The sequence below is a fragment of the Triticum urartu genome, chromosome 2 (assembly GCF_003073215.2).
Source record: "Triticum urartu cultivar G1812 chromosome 2, Tu2.1, whole genome shotgun sequence".
Lineage (NCBI taxonomy): Eukaryota > Viridiplantae > Streptophyta > Magnoliopsida > Poales > Poaceae > Triticum > Triticum urartu.
Window position 1 is genome coordinate 76,855,916 of NC_053023.1, and position 15,359 is coordinate 76,871,274.

At 42.5% G+C, this 15,359-nt stretch overlaps 1 protein-coding gene across 4 annotated transcripts; it reads right to left on the reverse strand.

The window, feature by feature from the left end:
- Positions 1-1,612: 1,612 nt before the first annotated feature.
- Positions 1,613-6,762, reverse strand: LOC125535919 (probable pectinesterase 66). 4 transcript variants are annotated; one of them, XM_048698988.1, is made up of 6 exons: positions 6,346-6,760; positions 5,371-5,490; positions 4,764-5,105; positions 2,836-3,064; positions 2,112-2,542; positions 1,613-2,013 (listed from the first exon to the last, which is right to left on the reverse strand). In XM_048698988.1, the coding sequence occupies exons 3-6, from the start codon at positions 4,973-4,975 to the stop codon at positions 1,860-1,862; spliced, it is 1,026 nt and encodes a 341-aa protein (XP_048554945.1). In that variant the 5' UTR covers positions 4,976-5,105; positions 5,371-5,490; positions 6,346-6,760; the 3' UTR covers positions 1,613-1,859. The 4 variants fall into 4 exon arrangements, with proteins under 4 accessions (XP_048554945.1, XP_048554943.1, XP_048554941.1 ...); XM_048698986.1 differs by having other exon boundaries at positions 5,371-5,544; XM_048698984.1 differs by lacking the exon at positions 5,371-5,490 and having other exon boundaries at positions 6,530-6,762.
- Between the last annotated feature and the right edge of the window lie 8,597 nt (positions 6,763-15,359).

The following is a 15,359-nucleotide window of genomic DNA, read 5'->3' on the forward strand; positions in this document are numbered from 1 at the left end:
GCAATGGAGGCTCAGCGCCGGCGGGGTCCCTGTCCCCCCTCTGCCCGTCCCTGAGGCGCCCACATATTTCCACGCCAAGATCGAGCGTGCGCGGGCGTCCCTGACGGCCGCGGAGCGGGCGCTCCCGGAGTACGCCGCCGACAACCACGCGACGTGGGCGGCGTACTTCGAACGCCGGCAGGAGGTGCGGCTCGCCTCTACCAACAACACGCCAGCGTCGCGCGGCCGCAACAACAGCGAGGGCCGCCACCTGTGGTGCGGCGTCCCGGGCCGCACGCTAAACGGCGTCCTCGCGCACTTCGAGGGCGGCAATGACCCGCCGTTCGAGTACCCGACCACTCGAAGCGGCGGCGCGTGGCTGCCGAGGAGGATGATAGGATGGTCATCCTCCTCTTCCTCCTCCTCCTCCCGATCCTCCTCTCACTCCTCCGGCGCGCCGGCGTTTGTCAGCGTCAAGCCAGAGCCGTCCGAGACGCCGCTCGGTAGGTGCACCCGCGGCGCCGGCCTCGTCATCAACGACGGCGACCGTGGCTCCTCCTCCTCAGCCACTCCTCGCCTGGTCAAGCCGAAGAGGGAGCCAGGGCTGGCGACGGTGAAGCCGGAGCCGGGGCTCGCCGAGGAGGCCGACCAAGAAGAGGCCGCCTTGCAGTGGGCGCGCGAGGACTACGCGCGCATGGAGCTGGACTGCCAGCGCCTCGCCCTGGAGGAGATCGCCGAACGCCGCCGTCGTGAAGCAGCGCGCCGGGGCGAGGGGTCGAGCAGCGGCGCCGGCCGTGTCAAGGAGGAGAAGCAGGAGGACGACGTCGGCGACGACTACACCCTGCCCAGCGCCTACTTCGGCCCGTAGTTTAGGGTTTTTTTCCGTGCATTTTATTCGTGTAAAAAACGTCTAAATTTCGCCGAAATATGTCGTATTTGTTGAAATTTGGCCGAACTGTGGGGACGTCTGGGGGCCGACGGCTGGGGATGTACTCGCCCCCATGCCGAAAAAACCGTCGGCTCGCCCCCAAAAGGCGATTTTCGGCGCGTCTTGGGGGCACAACGGCCGGAGATGCTCTAATTATCCTACCTTTTATCGATTTGTCAAATAATTTAGTTTTCTGTGATAAGCTAACAAGTGCTTACCAAATAAGTGTTCAACAAATAAATTTTTTAAATTTATTTAAGCAGGTAAACCACGGGCCGGATGTTATATTTGGTAAACACTTTTTCACAACAATATTATTACCCAAATGATAAGTGTCACATGTGTGGCATGAAGTAACACCGCCCTGACATTTTTACAGCTAAAATTGACATCAAAAGAACAAAACTAAACTAAACTAAAACTTGCTATCCAAACAGAAAGTTGTCATGCTTCACAACTAAAGTTGACATCCACGGATAAGTAAAGTTGTCATTAAAAAACGGCAGGGCGGAATTGCTTCCTACCACACGTGTGGCACTTATCAAGGTCATATTATTATGGTCGGCTTGGAGTTGACACAAAGAAATATGTATTCATGAGACTGGAGACATCAATAGGAAAAACATCCCTTAAAATGCATGCAAAGTCCATAATTTACGATGATTATTGATACCCTGAATCAATCAAGCAGTATATATAGGGAAATAATTGGTTAGGAGTAAGATTCTCCAAAATACTTCGTGTAAATCAAAGAGGCCCATACATATGAACTTCTTAATAAGGATTGAAATTATCTAAAATTCCTACGAAATTCCCAATTTCTTTGCCTTGTTGGTCAATCCTAAGCCCTTCTTCCCCACTACATTAGATCATGAACCTTGAATATACATCTGAATGTATTTCGCTGCTAGCTATCCCGCCACAACTAAGGGGTTTTTTTGGCGAGCCACAACTAGGGTTGATTAGATAGCCAACCGTCGTCGATGAACCCGATGTCCACGAATCTCTGCACCTCCGCATTGTCCATGTGCTTCTCCCATGGCACTCTTCCTCCGGTGGCGGAACCCGGGCCACTGCATCCGACCTCCGCAAACGTCACTTGTGACCTGCCAAAGAAAGACACCGTGCGTAACGTAAGCATACAAAAACGTCAGCCAAAACAGCACAGAGTATGCGCACCGCCAAACCAGGAGCTGTAACTTACACATGTTGGGTGGAGGTCCACTTAGCCCACCCCTGCGGGACGACGATGCTGGCCATGTTCACCTGGTAGAACACGACGGTGGCCTGCTCGTTCCACGCGCGGCCGAGGTACTGCCGCCCGGAGCCGGTGATGGAACCGCCCTTGAACACGAACGCGGCGCTCTTGTCGGCGGCCCGGCCGTGCGCCGTCACCCACCCGGGCTGCTGGGACGACGCCGCCATATTGGACACGAGGGTGCAGTCCTGGTAGATGGACCTCCCGTAGCCGAAGATGAAGTCCACAGCGCCCTCGACGAGGCAGCGGCGGAAGTAGTGCCGGCCAGCGAGGTCGGAGAGCGTGTCCTGGTACCCGTGGAAGGCGCAGTCGTAGAACGCGCCCTTGTCGCCGTCCATGAGGAACGCAACCGCCGGATTGTTGCCGGTGTACGTGTTCTGCGTTGCATGATGGCGCACGTTAAGAGAACAGTCTTGCTAAGTCTGAGTCGACCGAGTCCTAATGAAGTCTCAGTCGATATTATATTCCTAAGTTTTATATTTGAGATTTGTGCAAAAAAATCAGTTTTTTCTTTCTCTCTCTTATATGATATGCTATTTAACTAAGACTTAATTAAATTTCAATTGACTGAGATCTGGCCACACTGAGACAAAAAAATCATGTGTACTAGTACTACTTGCATTGCGTGTAACGCTAAAGTAGCACCATGTGCGCTGCAAGTGCTTATTACCTTGAAGGTGATGTTGCGGGCGACGAAGTTGTCGGAATGGACTGTGAAGGTGGAGCTGTTGTACGTCTGCGAGATTTCCGCGAGGTTGCCACGCAGGCGGCCCGTGATAGGGGCGATGCCGGGCGCGTCGGCGCCGTCAACATGTGAGTCGAAGTTGATGTCCGTTGACGAGGAGCCGTCACCTTCGAGCAAGATGAAGCCCTTCTCACTTGGGATTATCACCTTCTCTCTGCATGGACGCACAAACGTGGGTAGGTATCAAAAATCTAACGTGAGATCCACTAGTGTTTCTTAACCGAAATATAACTGTTAGCACTGGAACCAAGACAAATAAACACATTAAAATAAAAAAACACTTTTAGATACAACGTTAAGTAGAGTACAAGCTATAGGAAAAGGTATATATAAGCACGTATTGGGTCTAATATAGCATAAGATATGATGCACTGGCAGTGCCCTAAGCGTTAAAGATGTTGAAGCCTCGACTGATATATTACTTAACCCATTCATATTTTGAGTCAAACTCGATCATTATATAACTAACAATATGTAATTTATTTGCTACATTGTATTTGAAAAGAGGACTCCCATAATATAATTTTTTATGGCAAATAGTTTTTATTGTATTAGTTAACTTTATGGTCAAAATTTAACAGTAAATACGAAGGGCCTAAGACTAGCCACAGTGGGAGTAACTTCAGCAGTAACATCGAGTCCAACTCAGCAAATTTGCTTATGTGGCAGTGAGTTAATGAGGAGAGAGGTAGTAGTAGTAACTTAGCTAGTTACTGTAACCTAATAAATGAAGCTATGCATGTTACCACACTTATGTTACTACCCACTATGAAGGTAGTAATATAGTCTAGGAATACGTGTATGTTACTAATGTATGTTACTCTCCATTGTGGCTAGTCTAATAAATCTTGACGTGGGAAGTAATTAATTAGGCCATGCATTGATATACTAATTAATTAGGCCATAGAATTTACTTACTAAAAAGAGATCTTCCATTGAATTCATATCCGCTCGGGTTTATATGGCCAATTGGTTCTCTCTTAAGACAAATATCTTTAATTTAACAAAATATAAAAACTATAACTTTTTAATCAAACTTATAGAAACAAATATCAATAACTATGAAACAAAATCAATACGACAAGATATATTAGTGAATACATGTCCATGAATTATATACTGAGTATTGTAAGTGTTATATTTTGTTGTATAAACTTGGTGAAATTAAACAAGTGCTATTTAAGAGAAGATTTATAAACCTTGTAAACATGAACAATGCTAGTAAATACATATATTGTAGGAAATCACGTGATATGTCAATTTTCTTATAATTTTGGCATAGGATTGAGAAAACTTGGTATATGTTTGGTTTTGGCAGGGAAACACCACCTATCAAATAAACTAGAATGATCATGGAGCATTTGGCATTGCCTGAAACTTGGCAACCAACCAAAAAAATTGTACGATGAGTATCGTCTATCCTCCAAACACTTCATCACACAAATAAGACGGCCTAATCATCAAGCAACCGAAAACAAAACAAAATGGGTTTCAATTAAGTCGACTCTCCGGCCGTGCATTGCTTATCTTCTTCATCTCTCTAGCCCACGCAATATTTCTTTTTCTTCCTCCCTCCACATCCGCCCTCCAACCCAAGACTAATATAAGATCAAAAAACAAAAAGCAAGACTAACATCCTAACGCCTCTACTCGCGGCAGACTGCCTCGTCTCTGGCGTGCCATCGCCGACGATGCCGCAGCCGGTCGCGGCGCCCCCGTCTCGGACACGGGGCTGCGCTGCTTCTCAGCGTGAATTGACTGACCAAAATTGATTTTCGGTTGCCTGTGATTTAGCAAATGCGCACAATAAACGATATTAGTATTAGCAGTGCTACACTAGTACTTGCACGAACCTGTAGCTCCCTTGCTTGACGTAGATCTTGACCCACTGGCTGTTGCCGTCCGGCACGGCGTCCAGCGCCGACTGCACCGTCGTGTAGTCCCCTCCTCCGCGCTGGTCCACGGTGATGGTCCGGGCCACCTGCACCGAAGCGAGGCTCGACGCCGGCCACCGGAGCAGCAGGAGCACACCGACGACGAGGAGGAGGCAGAACGGCGCCCGCATTTCTTGTAATGCAGTGATTCTGGTGGCGAGAAGACGCCGAGCAATAGCAGTGAGGTGTGGCGATGGATCGATCGAAAGGCGCCGCGCGCGCTTCGAGCTCACAGATATAAATGTATGATCAGCTGATTGCCTGCGGGGATTCTCAACAGGATCAATCGGTTTATATCTTGCGTATATGTGCATGTTCATAAATTGGAGATACATATCACAGATATATCGAATTAATGGAACAAATATTTCCATTGTAATGTAATATTTTATTTCTTTGTCAAATCTTTTTTATTATTTGCTTATTTATTTGTCAAATCTTTTATTTATTTATTTGTCAAATCTGAAGCGATCAATTAGTACACTTCAAACGATAATCAGTCATAGTGTCATGGTCGGTAATTTACCTTAATTAATTTCCTTTCATTGGTTAGTCTCGTTCCCGTCCGACACGTGCATTCCTTTCCAGGCCCACAGTGAGATGTGCCACCCTTTCAGAATTTTTGGATTTTGTTGCTTCGAATCCACTGTTAATGGGGTGTGTGGGTACACCCGGAAAGGTGTGGCAACTCAGAGGTGTACTACACCCGGATAAACAGTAAATTAAAAGAAACATCCAAAAATTCTGAGACTTTGTGGCATGGAAAGATGATAAAATGTTTTAGGTTTTTGTAAAATTTCGTCCACAAATAACATTTGAGAAGCTCTCAACAAAAAAAATAAAACCATTGCACAAAACTTTGAGGACTGATTGTTTTATTTTTTTTGTGAGGGCTCCTTGGATATTATTTGTCGATGATATTTTGCTATCATGTTTCATGCCACAAAATTCCAGAATTTTGGAAGTTTTTCCTAATGTTTTCGTATTTTCTGTTCATGGGGTGTGTGGGTACTCTCCCTTCTCCTACAAGTTTACTCCAATACTGGCCATACTGACTAAGAAGAAATTAGAAAACAGAGCATTAACTGTTGCTTCGACATAATTTAATTAACTTCCAACCGATCCCACTAGCATTGGAGTTGCCAGCCCAACAAGAACCAACAACTTCCAACTCATGTGCAACTAGAAGAGCATGCGATTCCAAAACAAAACAAAACAAAAACATTTCTTTTTAGAGAAATTTTGCATACCATTAAACAAATGTCAAATTACAACACGAAATCGTGAAAATCACGAGAAAGAAAGAGAAAAGACGCATGCCCAAGAACATATTCAAGAAAACTTCATTGAACAAAAAAAGTTGTGTAAGCTTTCGACCATGATTGACCCCGCAAAAAATTAATCCTCTAAATTGACCGCAGACACAAAGCTTCTCAACTCATATTTATTAAAACAAATCAGACAAGATTGGGGTTCAATTGAACATAGGATATCACTTTACCTCTTTCTTCATCGACGCATTTTCAACAAGTTTAGGCTTAGATTTCACCAGCTCCAGTCGGCAGCCTACCGCACCGCTTGGCATGAGCGATTAGCTATCTTACAAACTAAAGAAGCTGGCATCGTACCCTACCGCTCGGCATGAGCGATTAGCTATCCTACAAACTGAAAAGGCGACAACCCACCTTACTTTGCATGCATGCATCGGGCTTGTTTCCGTGCATCACAAGTAGTGGGAAGGGCCATGGCAACATGAAAGGAGTGTCGCACCAGCAACTACACCTTAGAGAAAGGCAGAAGGTGACAGGACAATTGACATCGACTAGCTCTTTATGAGTCACGCTACATATCGAAAGCAAAGGTGGGTCGGTTGTGATCACGGGAGGATTGGGTTGCAATGTGGGAAGAAAATTAAGGAAGTAGATTTGTAGCTAGTCAAGCCTGTAGGTGTGGCATTTCTGAGCTCTTTATGGGCTAGAGGTGAGAGGGAGAACAATATAAATGTGATATAGAACAATCGAGAAAGAGATAAAATTGTAAAGTGGACCCACACACGTGCAAAAAAAGGGGGACACGGACGACAAAGCGTGATTGAGACTCGCCTACATCGATCGACGGTTGTTTACTACTTATTCATTTTGTTCATTTAATTAAGCTTATTAGCTATATTGGTTGGCAGACCTATCGCCAATCACGGTCAAGCTAAATCCTTTATATCATCAAAAGATAAAATAACCTATTCAAATCCATTTTATTCTCTCCAAAAAACTATTGATTTAGTGCCATCTTCCGGAAATCAATACTCTTACCTTTTATTTTCTAGAACTCGGGTAAATTAACTTTATTATTTTAAATAAGGGCTAGTGCATCCACCAAAAGAGGTACAAAAATGTTGGGAGGAATGTCCACCCAAATGCACAAAGCGGATATTGTGGTATGAGTAGTGAGCTCATGTGCAACTATGTTGGCTTTGCTCATGCAATTATCAATATTTGCTTTGAAATTTCTTCCATTCATTAAACAAGGAGCAAGAAAAAAGTTCTATATTCAATAAGATTAAATGATGGTCTAGGAAAATCTGAGTCATGTTCTATAGCCCAAGCGGCAAAGATTCACTCCATGGTGGAAACTATGTGCGCCACCACACACACACACACACACACACACACACACAAACCCTTTTTCTGTTGTCATCAAAACCAACACCTCTATTGGCTCTGGTGGTGGTATCGGCATTTCATCCAGTCCACCGAGGCTAGTCATAGTACCATTGCAATAGTGAACGATCGAAGATGTCGACTAGAGAGGGGGCGAATAAGCGACTACCACTACCACAGATCGACATATTACTGACCCCTCGTCACTAACTTGTCACAAGCCATGCGACAGTGATATGCATTAACACTAACTGGCGCCAGTGATGATGCTTTTGAGGACTGGCTGGGTAGATATCATTGACATGCCATTTTTTGGTCAGTCTGTGATAACATGTTTGCGCCAGTTCCAAAATCTAAAATCGATACATTAACAACAATGATTGTGTAAGGGCATATTTCTCCCTAAGTGGTTTTGGTGATTGATGACAATGCATTTGCGGACTAATCGTGTGCATTGAGCATTTCAGATATCTCATGTCTAGGCACAAGACGATTCGGTGCCCCTCGGAGCCTATCGAAGACGGCGTTTCTCTACGTTTCTTTTCGGTGGATTTGAGTCGTAGGAAAGTCGTATTATTAAGAGGGGGTCCGCTTCGGAAAGGTTAGGATGGAATCAACACGTACACATATGTTCCTTTGCACCACCTTTCCTTCGCTTCATTGGAGCACCGGTCGTTTTCCCTTATCTTTGCGAAGATGAAGGCCTTCAAGTGCTACTACTCCGTGGCGTGTGGTAGTACTGCTCGAAGGAGCAGTAGTACCGCAGCGGTCCCCGGTAGTACCGTGTTGGGCCCGCGGTAGTACCGCGTCGTGCGGTAGTACCGCTCCTAGCAAGCGGTAGTACTGTGGCCTCCAGCCCAGTACGCTGGCATGCACGGAAGTAGGGGCGGAAGTAATTTTTTACTTCCGCACCCTACGCGGTAGTACCGCTCCCTGTGAACTGTAGTACCGTGCCAGATTTTCGCACAGACTGGAACTCGGCGGAAGTAGCCATGGATATAATTTTATTAGTCCATGCCTTCCCAGCCCAGATTGAACCCTGCCTTGCGGTAGTACCGCAAGGGCGCATGGTAGTACCACTCCATCGGTTCTACCACTCGTTGCTATTCGCAACAGGGCCTCGCCTGGCCCCTGTCGCGCGAGCGGTAGTACCGCATGCCCTTGCGGTAGTACCGTGTGTATGTGCGCTAGTACCGCATGTCGTGGGCTGAGTGAGTGGGTAACGGCTGGATCTTTCCTCCCACTATATAAGAGGGGTCTTCTTCCCCAAGTTGACCATCTCTTCCCTCCCCAAGCTCCATTTTCGCCCGATCTCTCTCCCTAGCCAATCAAACTTGTTGATTTTCTAGGGATTGGTTGAGAAGGCCGCGATCTGCACTTCCACCAAGAGAAATTTGATTCCCCCCACTAATCCCTTGTGGATCTTGTTACTCTTGGGTGTTTCAGCACCCTAGACGATTGAGGTCACCGCGGAGTGCTCCTTTTCCAGCCAGAATCCCAGCTGCCGACATTCTCCCTCTTTATGTAAACCTTGTAAAATAAGAGAGAATAGGCATAAGTATTGTGACATAATGTGTAATAACAGCCCATAATGCAATAAATATTGATATAAAAGCATGATGCAAAATGGACGTATCAACTCCCCCAAGCTTAGACCTCGCTTGTCCACAAGCGAAAAGCCGAAATCGAAAAATATGTCCATATGTTTAGAGATGAAGGCGTCGATAAAAATAAAATATGGACATGAGGGCATCATGATCATTCTTAGAGCAGCAACTTATATAATTCTTGTCATATGATATCTTATGCTAGAGTAATAATTCAGTCACAATATCAAGTATGAATCGTAAACTTCATTGAAAACTAACAAACTATAATCTCAGTTATTGAAGCAATTGCAATTTATCATAACATAGAAAAGAGTCAATGTATAAGAGCTTTTCAGCAAGTCCACATACTCAACTATCATATAGTCTTTCACAATTTCTTACACTCACGCAATACTTATGGGTATGGAGTTTTAATCGGACACAGAGAGAGATAGGGGCTTATAGTTTTTGCCTCCCAACGTTTTACCTCAAGAGTAATGTCAACAGTAATAGTTCATGAAAACTCACATCCAATTAGCCATATATACCAAGATCTTTCCAACATATTGTGCTTGCCAAAGGATAAAATGTAAAAAGGAAGGGTGAAGATCACCGTGACTCTTTTGCAATATAGGAGATAAAAGTAAAGGATAGGCCCTTCGCAGAGGGAAGCCGAGGTTGTCATGCGCTTTTTATGGTTGGATGCACAAAATCCTAATGCGAAAGAACGTCACTTTATATTGCCACTTGTGATATGGACCTTTATTATGCAGTCTGTCGCTTTTATTACTTCCATATCACACGATTGTATAAAGCTTATTTCTATCACACCAATCAATCATACATATTTAGAGAGCAATTTTTATTTCTTGCACCGATGACAACTTACTTGATGGGTCTTACTCAACCCATAGGTAGGTATGATGGACTCTCATGGCAAAACTAGTTTAAGGGTATTTGGAAGCACAAGTAGTATCTCTACTTGGTGCAATGAATTTGGCTAGCATGAGGGAGAAAGGCAAGCTCAACGTGTTGGAGAATCTAAGACAATATAATTTATCTCAGATGTAAGAAAACATAACCCATTATGTTGTCTTCCTTGTCCAATGTCAACTCTTTAGCATGTCATATTTTAATGAGTGCTCACAATCATAAAAAGATGTTCAAGATAGTATATTTATATGTGAAGACCTCTCTTTCTTTATTACTTCCTGTTAATTGCAACGATGACCAAAACTATGTTTGTCAACCCTCAATAACTTTTATTCATCATACTCTTTCTATGTGAGCTCATTACTCTCCATAAGGGTCACATGATCTCTTTGTTTCTTTTTATTTCTTTTTCTTTTCCTTTATTCACTTAGGATCATGGCAAAAATAATCAAGCCCTTGACTCAACACTAATCTTTATTATATAGCTCACGGACTCGATTACATAAAAGGATAATAAAGCAAAACTCACAACTAGATCATACTAAGAACTTTTATTCTACTAGATCAAGATATTACCAAAAGGATCGAACTAAGAAAAAACGGTAAAGATAAAAGTGATGGTGATACGATACCGGGGCACTCCCCCAAGCTTGGCAGTTGCCAAGTGGAGTGCCCATACCAGATACTCAATTCTTCTTTGTTAGAGGAGACAATGGTGATTTTGTTGATGGCGTAGGCTTGTCGTCCTTCTTCCAAGGCATAGGCTCACCATCATAGAAGGATGACCGAGTCTCCGGGATCCTCAAATCTGCAGCCAAACTCATCCTTTTGAATCTATATTCATACTCACAGTTTTGATTTTGCAGGTCATAGATCTGAGCTTGAAGGTGCTCGATTTTCTCGTGAAGCTTGAAGATGGTCTCCCCGATATTGTCGGCATCCAGCTTGTGTTTGTTGGTGAACTCTGCGATCATCATGTAGTTGGAGTTGAGTCCACGCTCCACCATCCCCTAACACTTGAAAACTTGTTGCTCCATTGCTTCGAGCCTCGTCTCCACGCTTCCGTTCCCCTTCGGTCCCTCAGCATCACGGATGTGCAGCAACCCATCACGCATCTCAATGGTTTGAGGGTGTCGCTGCACCTCCGCGAGGTAAGGGTTGATGACCTTCTCGAAGAACTTGTCCTTGGGAGCACTTGGAGACGTCATGATAATCTAGATCTGTCAGAAAAACAGCTCGAAACAAAGACAGGAGATTTTTGCGTGATACGGGAGTCAAATCCCCCGGGAGGTTATATAATGAATTTTTACCGACAAAAATATGTGTCCTGTAAGAAAACGGAGTCCGAAGAGCACACAAGGTGCCCACGAGGTAGGGGGCGCGCCTAGGGGGGTAGGGCGCGACCTCCACCCTCGTGGAGCCCTCGTGTCCTTTCCGGACTGCTGCTTATTTTTCTATTTTTCTAAATATTCCAAAACGGAGAAATATTGCCTTAAAAACTGTTTTGGAGTCGGTTTACTTACCGTACCACATACCTATTCCTTTTCAGAGTCTGAAACGTTCCAGAAAGTGTCCTTTATGTATTCCTCTGGGGTTACAGTTTCAATAACATTGGTTTCAACATTTATGGGATTACCTGAGATATAGTATTTGATTCTTTGACCGTTCACCACCTTTGGATTTGTGCCTTCAAAGTTGTTGATTTTTATGGCATCGGAACGGTAGACCTCCTCGATAACGTAAGGACCTTCCCATTTGGAGAGAAGTTTTCCTGCAAAAAATCTTAAACGAGAGTTGTATAGCAGTACATAATCACCTACATTAAACTCATGCTTTTGTATCCTTTTGTCATGCCATCTTTTAACTTTTTCTTTAAATAACTTGGCATTTTCGTAGGCCTGGGTTCTCCATTCATCAAGTGAGCTAATATCAAATAACCTCTTCTCACCGGCAAGTTTAAAATCATAATTAAGTTCTTTAATAGCCCAATAAGCCTTGTGTTCTAGTTCGAGAGGTAAGTGACATGCTTTTCCATAGACCATTTTATACGGAGACATACCCATAGGATTTTTATATGCAGTTCTATAGGCCCATAATGCATCATCAAGTTTCTTGGACCAATTCTTTCTGGACCTATTAACAGTCTTTTGCAAAACTAATTTGAGTTCTCTATTACTCAATTCTACTTGACCACTAGACTGAGGGTGATAAGGAGATGCAATTATATGATTAACATCATATTTAGCAAGCATTTTACGGAAAGCACCATGAATAAAATGTGAACCACCATCAGTCATTAAATATCTAGGGACTCCAAACCTTGGAAAGATAACTTCTTTAAGCATTTTAATAGAAGTGTTATGATCAGCACTACTAGTTGGAATAGCTTCTTCCCACTTAGTAACGTAATCAACAACAACTAAAATATGTGTATAACTATTAGAGGAAGGAAAAGGTCCCATATAGTCAAAGCCCCAAACATCAAATGGTTCAATAACAAGTGAATAATTCATAGGCATTTCTTGACGTCTACTAATATTACCAATTCTTTGACATTCATCATAAGATAAGACAAACTTACGGGCATCTTTGAAGAGAGTAGGCCAAAAAAACCAAATTGCAGTACCTTATGTGCAGTTCTATCTCCAGCATGGTGTCCTCCATAAGCTTCGGAGTGACACTTTCGTAGGATCTGTTCCTGTTCATGCCCAGGTACACAACGTCTAATAACACCATCTACTCCTTCTTTGTAAAGATGTGGGTCATCCCAAAAGTAATGCCTCAAATCATAGAAGAACTTTTTCTTTTGCTGGTATGTGAAACTAGGTGGTATAAACTTAGCAACAATGTAATTAGCATAATCATCATACCATGGAGCAGTATGAGAAGTATTTATGACATTTAATTGCTCATCATAAAAGCTATCAGCAATAGGCAGTGGGTCATCAAGCACATTTTCTAACCTAGAAAAGTTGTCTGCAACGGGGTTCTCAGCTCCTTTTCTATCAACAATATGTAAATCAAATTCCTATAGCAAGAGAACCCATCTAATAAGTCTAGGTTTAGCATCTTTCTTCTCCATAAGATATTTAATACTAGCAGCATGATTAGTGTGAATAGTTACTTTAGAATCAACAATATAAGGTCTAAACTTATCACAAGCAAATACAACTGCTAAGAATTCTTTTTCAGTAGTAGCATAATTTCTTTGAGCATTGTCTAGAGTTTTACTAGCATATTGGATAACATTCAGTTTCTTATCAACTCTTTGTCCTAGAATAGCACCTACAGCATAATCACTAGCATCACACGTAATTTCAAAGGGTAAATTCCAATCAGGTGGCTGAACAATAGGTGCAGAGATCAATGCTTTCTTAAGTATTTCAAATGCTTCTACACAATCATCATCAAAGACAAATGGTATATATTTTTGTAATAAATTAGTCAGAGGCCGAGAGATTTTTGAGAAGTCCTTAATGAACCTCCTATAAAAACCGGCATGACCAAGGAAACTTCTTATACCTTTGATGTCCTTGGGACATGGCATCTTTTCAATAGCATCAACCTTGGCTTTATCAACTTCAATACCTCTTTCAGAAACTTTATGCCCCAAGACAATACCTTCATTAACCATAAAGTGGCACTTTTCCCAATTCAAGACAAGATTAGTTTCTTCACATCTCTGCAAAACTCGATCAAGGTTGCTCAAGCAATCATCAAAAGAAGATCCATAGACGGAAAAGTCGTCCATGAAAACCTCACAGATCTTTTCACAAAAGTCAGAGAATATAGTCATCATGCATCTTTGAAAGGTAGCAGGTGCATTACATAAACCAAAAGGCATACGTCTATAAGCAAAAGTACCAAAAGGGCATGTAAAAGTAGTCTTTAATTGATCTTTGGCTGACACAGGTGTCTGAGAGAAACCAGAATAACCATCTAGAAAGCAAAAATGTGTATGTTTGGATAATCTTTCTAGCATTTGATCGATAAAAGGTAAGGGGTAATGATCTTTTTTAGTAGCCTTATTTAATTTGCGGAAATCAATTACTATCCTATAACCAGTAATAATTCTTTGAGGGATCAATTCATCTTTATCATTAGGAACAACAGTAATTCCTTCCTTCTTAGGGACACAATGGATAGGACTTACCCACTTACTATCAGCAACGGGATAAATTATACCTGCCTCAAGGAGCTTTAGTATCTCCTTTCTTACCACTTCTTTCATTTTAGGATTCAGATGGCGTTGATGATCACGAACTGGTTTAGCATCTTCTTCCAAATTAATTTTATGTTGACATAGAGTGGGACTAATGCCCTTAAGATCATCAAGAGTATACCCAATAGCAGCGCGGTGCTTCTTCAGAATTTTTAATAATCTCTCTTCTTCATGTTCTGAAAGGTTAGCACTAATAATAACAGGATATATCTTTTTCTCATCAAGATAGGCATATTAAGAGTATCAGGTAACGGTTTAAGCTCAAACACAGGATCACCCTTGGGTGGAGGAGGATCACCTAGGATTTCAACGGGTAAATTGTTTTTCAGAATAGGTTCCTGTTTAAAGAATACCTCATCTAATTCCCTTCTTTCATTCATAAACATATCATTTTCATGGTCTAGCAAATATTGTTCTAAAGGATCACTAGGAGGTACGGCAATAGAAGCAAGACCAATAATTTCATCCTTACTAGGTAATTCTTCTTCACGGTGTTGTCTACTAAATTTAGAAAAATTAAATTCATGAGTCATACCATCTAAACCGACAGTAACGACATCCCTTTTGCAATCTATGGTAGCATTAACAGTATTTAAGAAGGGTCTACCAAATATAATGGGACAAAAACTATCTTGTGGGGAACCAAGAACAAGAAAATCAGCAGGATATTTAGTTTTCCCACATAAGACTTCAACATCTCTAACAATTCCCATTGGTGTAATAGTATCTCTATTAGCAAGTTTAATTGTGACATCAATTTATTCTAACTCAATAGGTGCAATGTCATGCATAATTTCTTTGTATAAGTCAATAGGTATTGCACTAGCACTAGAACCCATATCACATAAGCCATGATAGCAATGATCTCCTATTTTAACAGAAATAACAGGCATGCCTACCACAGGTCTAGGTTTATCTGTATCACGGGGTTTAGCAATTCTAGCAGTTTCATTACAGAAATAAATAACATGTCCATCTATATTATCAGACAAGAGATCTTTAACAATAGCAATATTAGGTTCAACTTTAACTTGCTCAGGAGGTGTATATGTTTTAATATTGCTTTTACGAACCACAGTTGAAGCTTTAGCATGATCCTTTATCCTAACAGGGA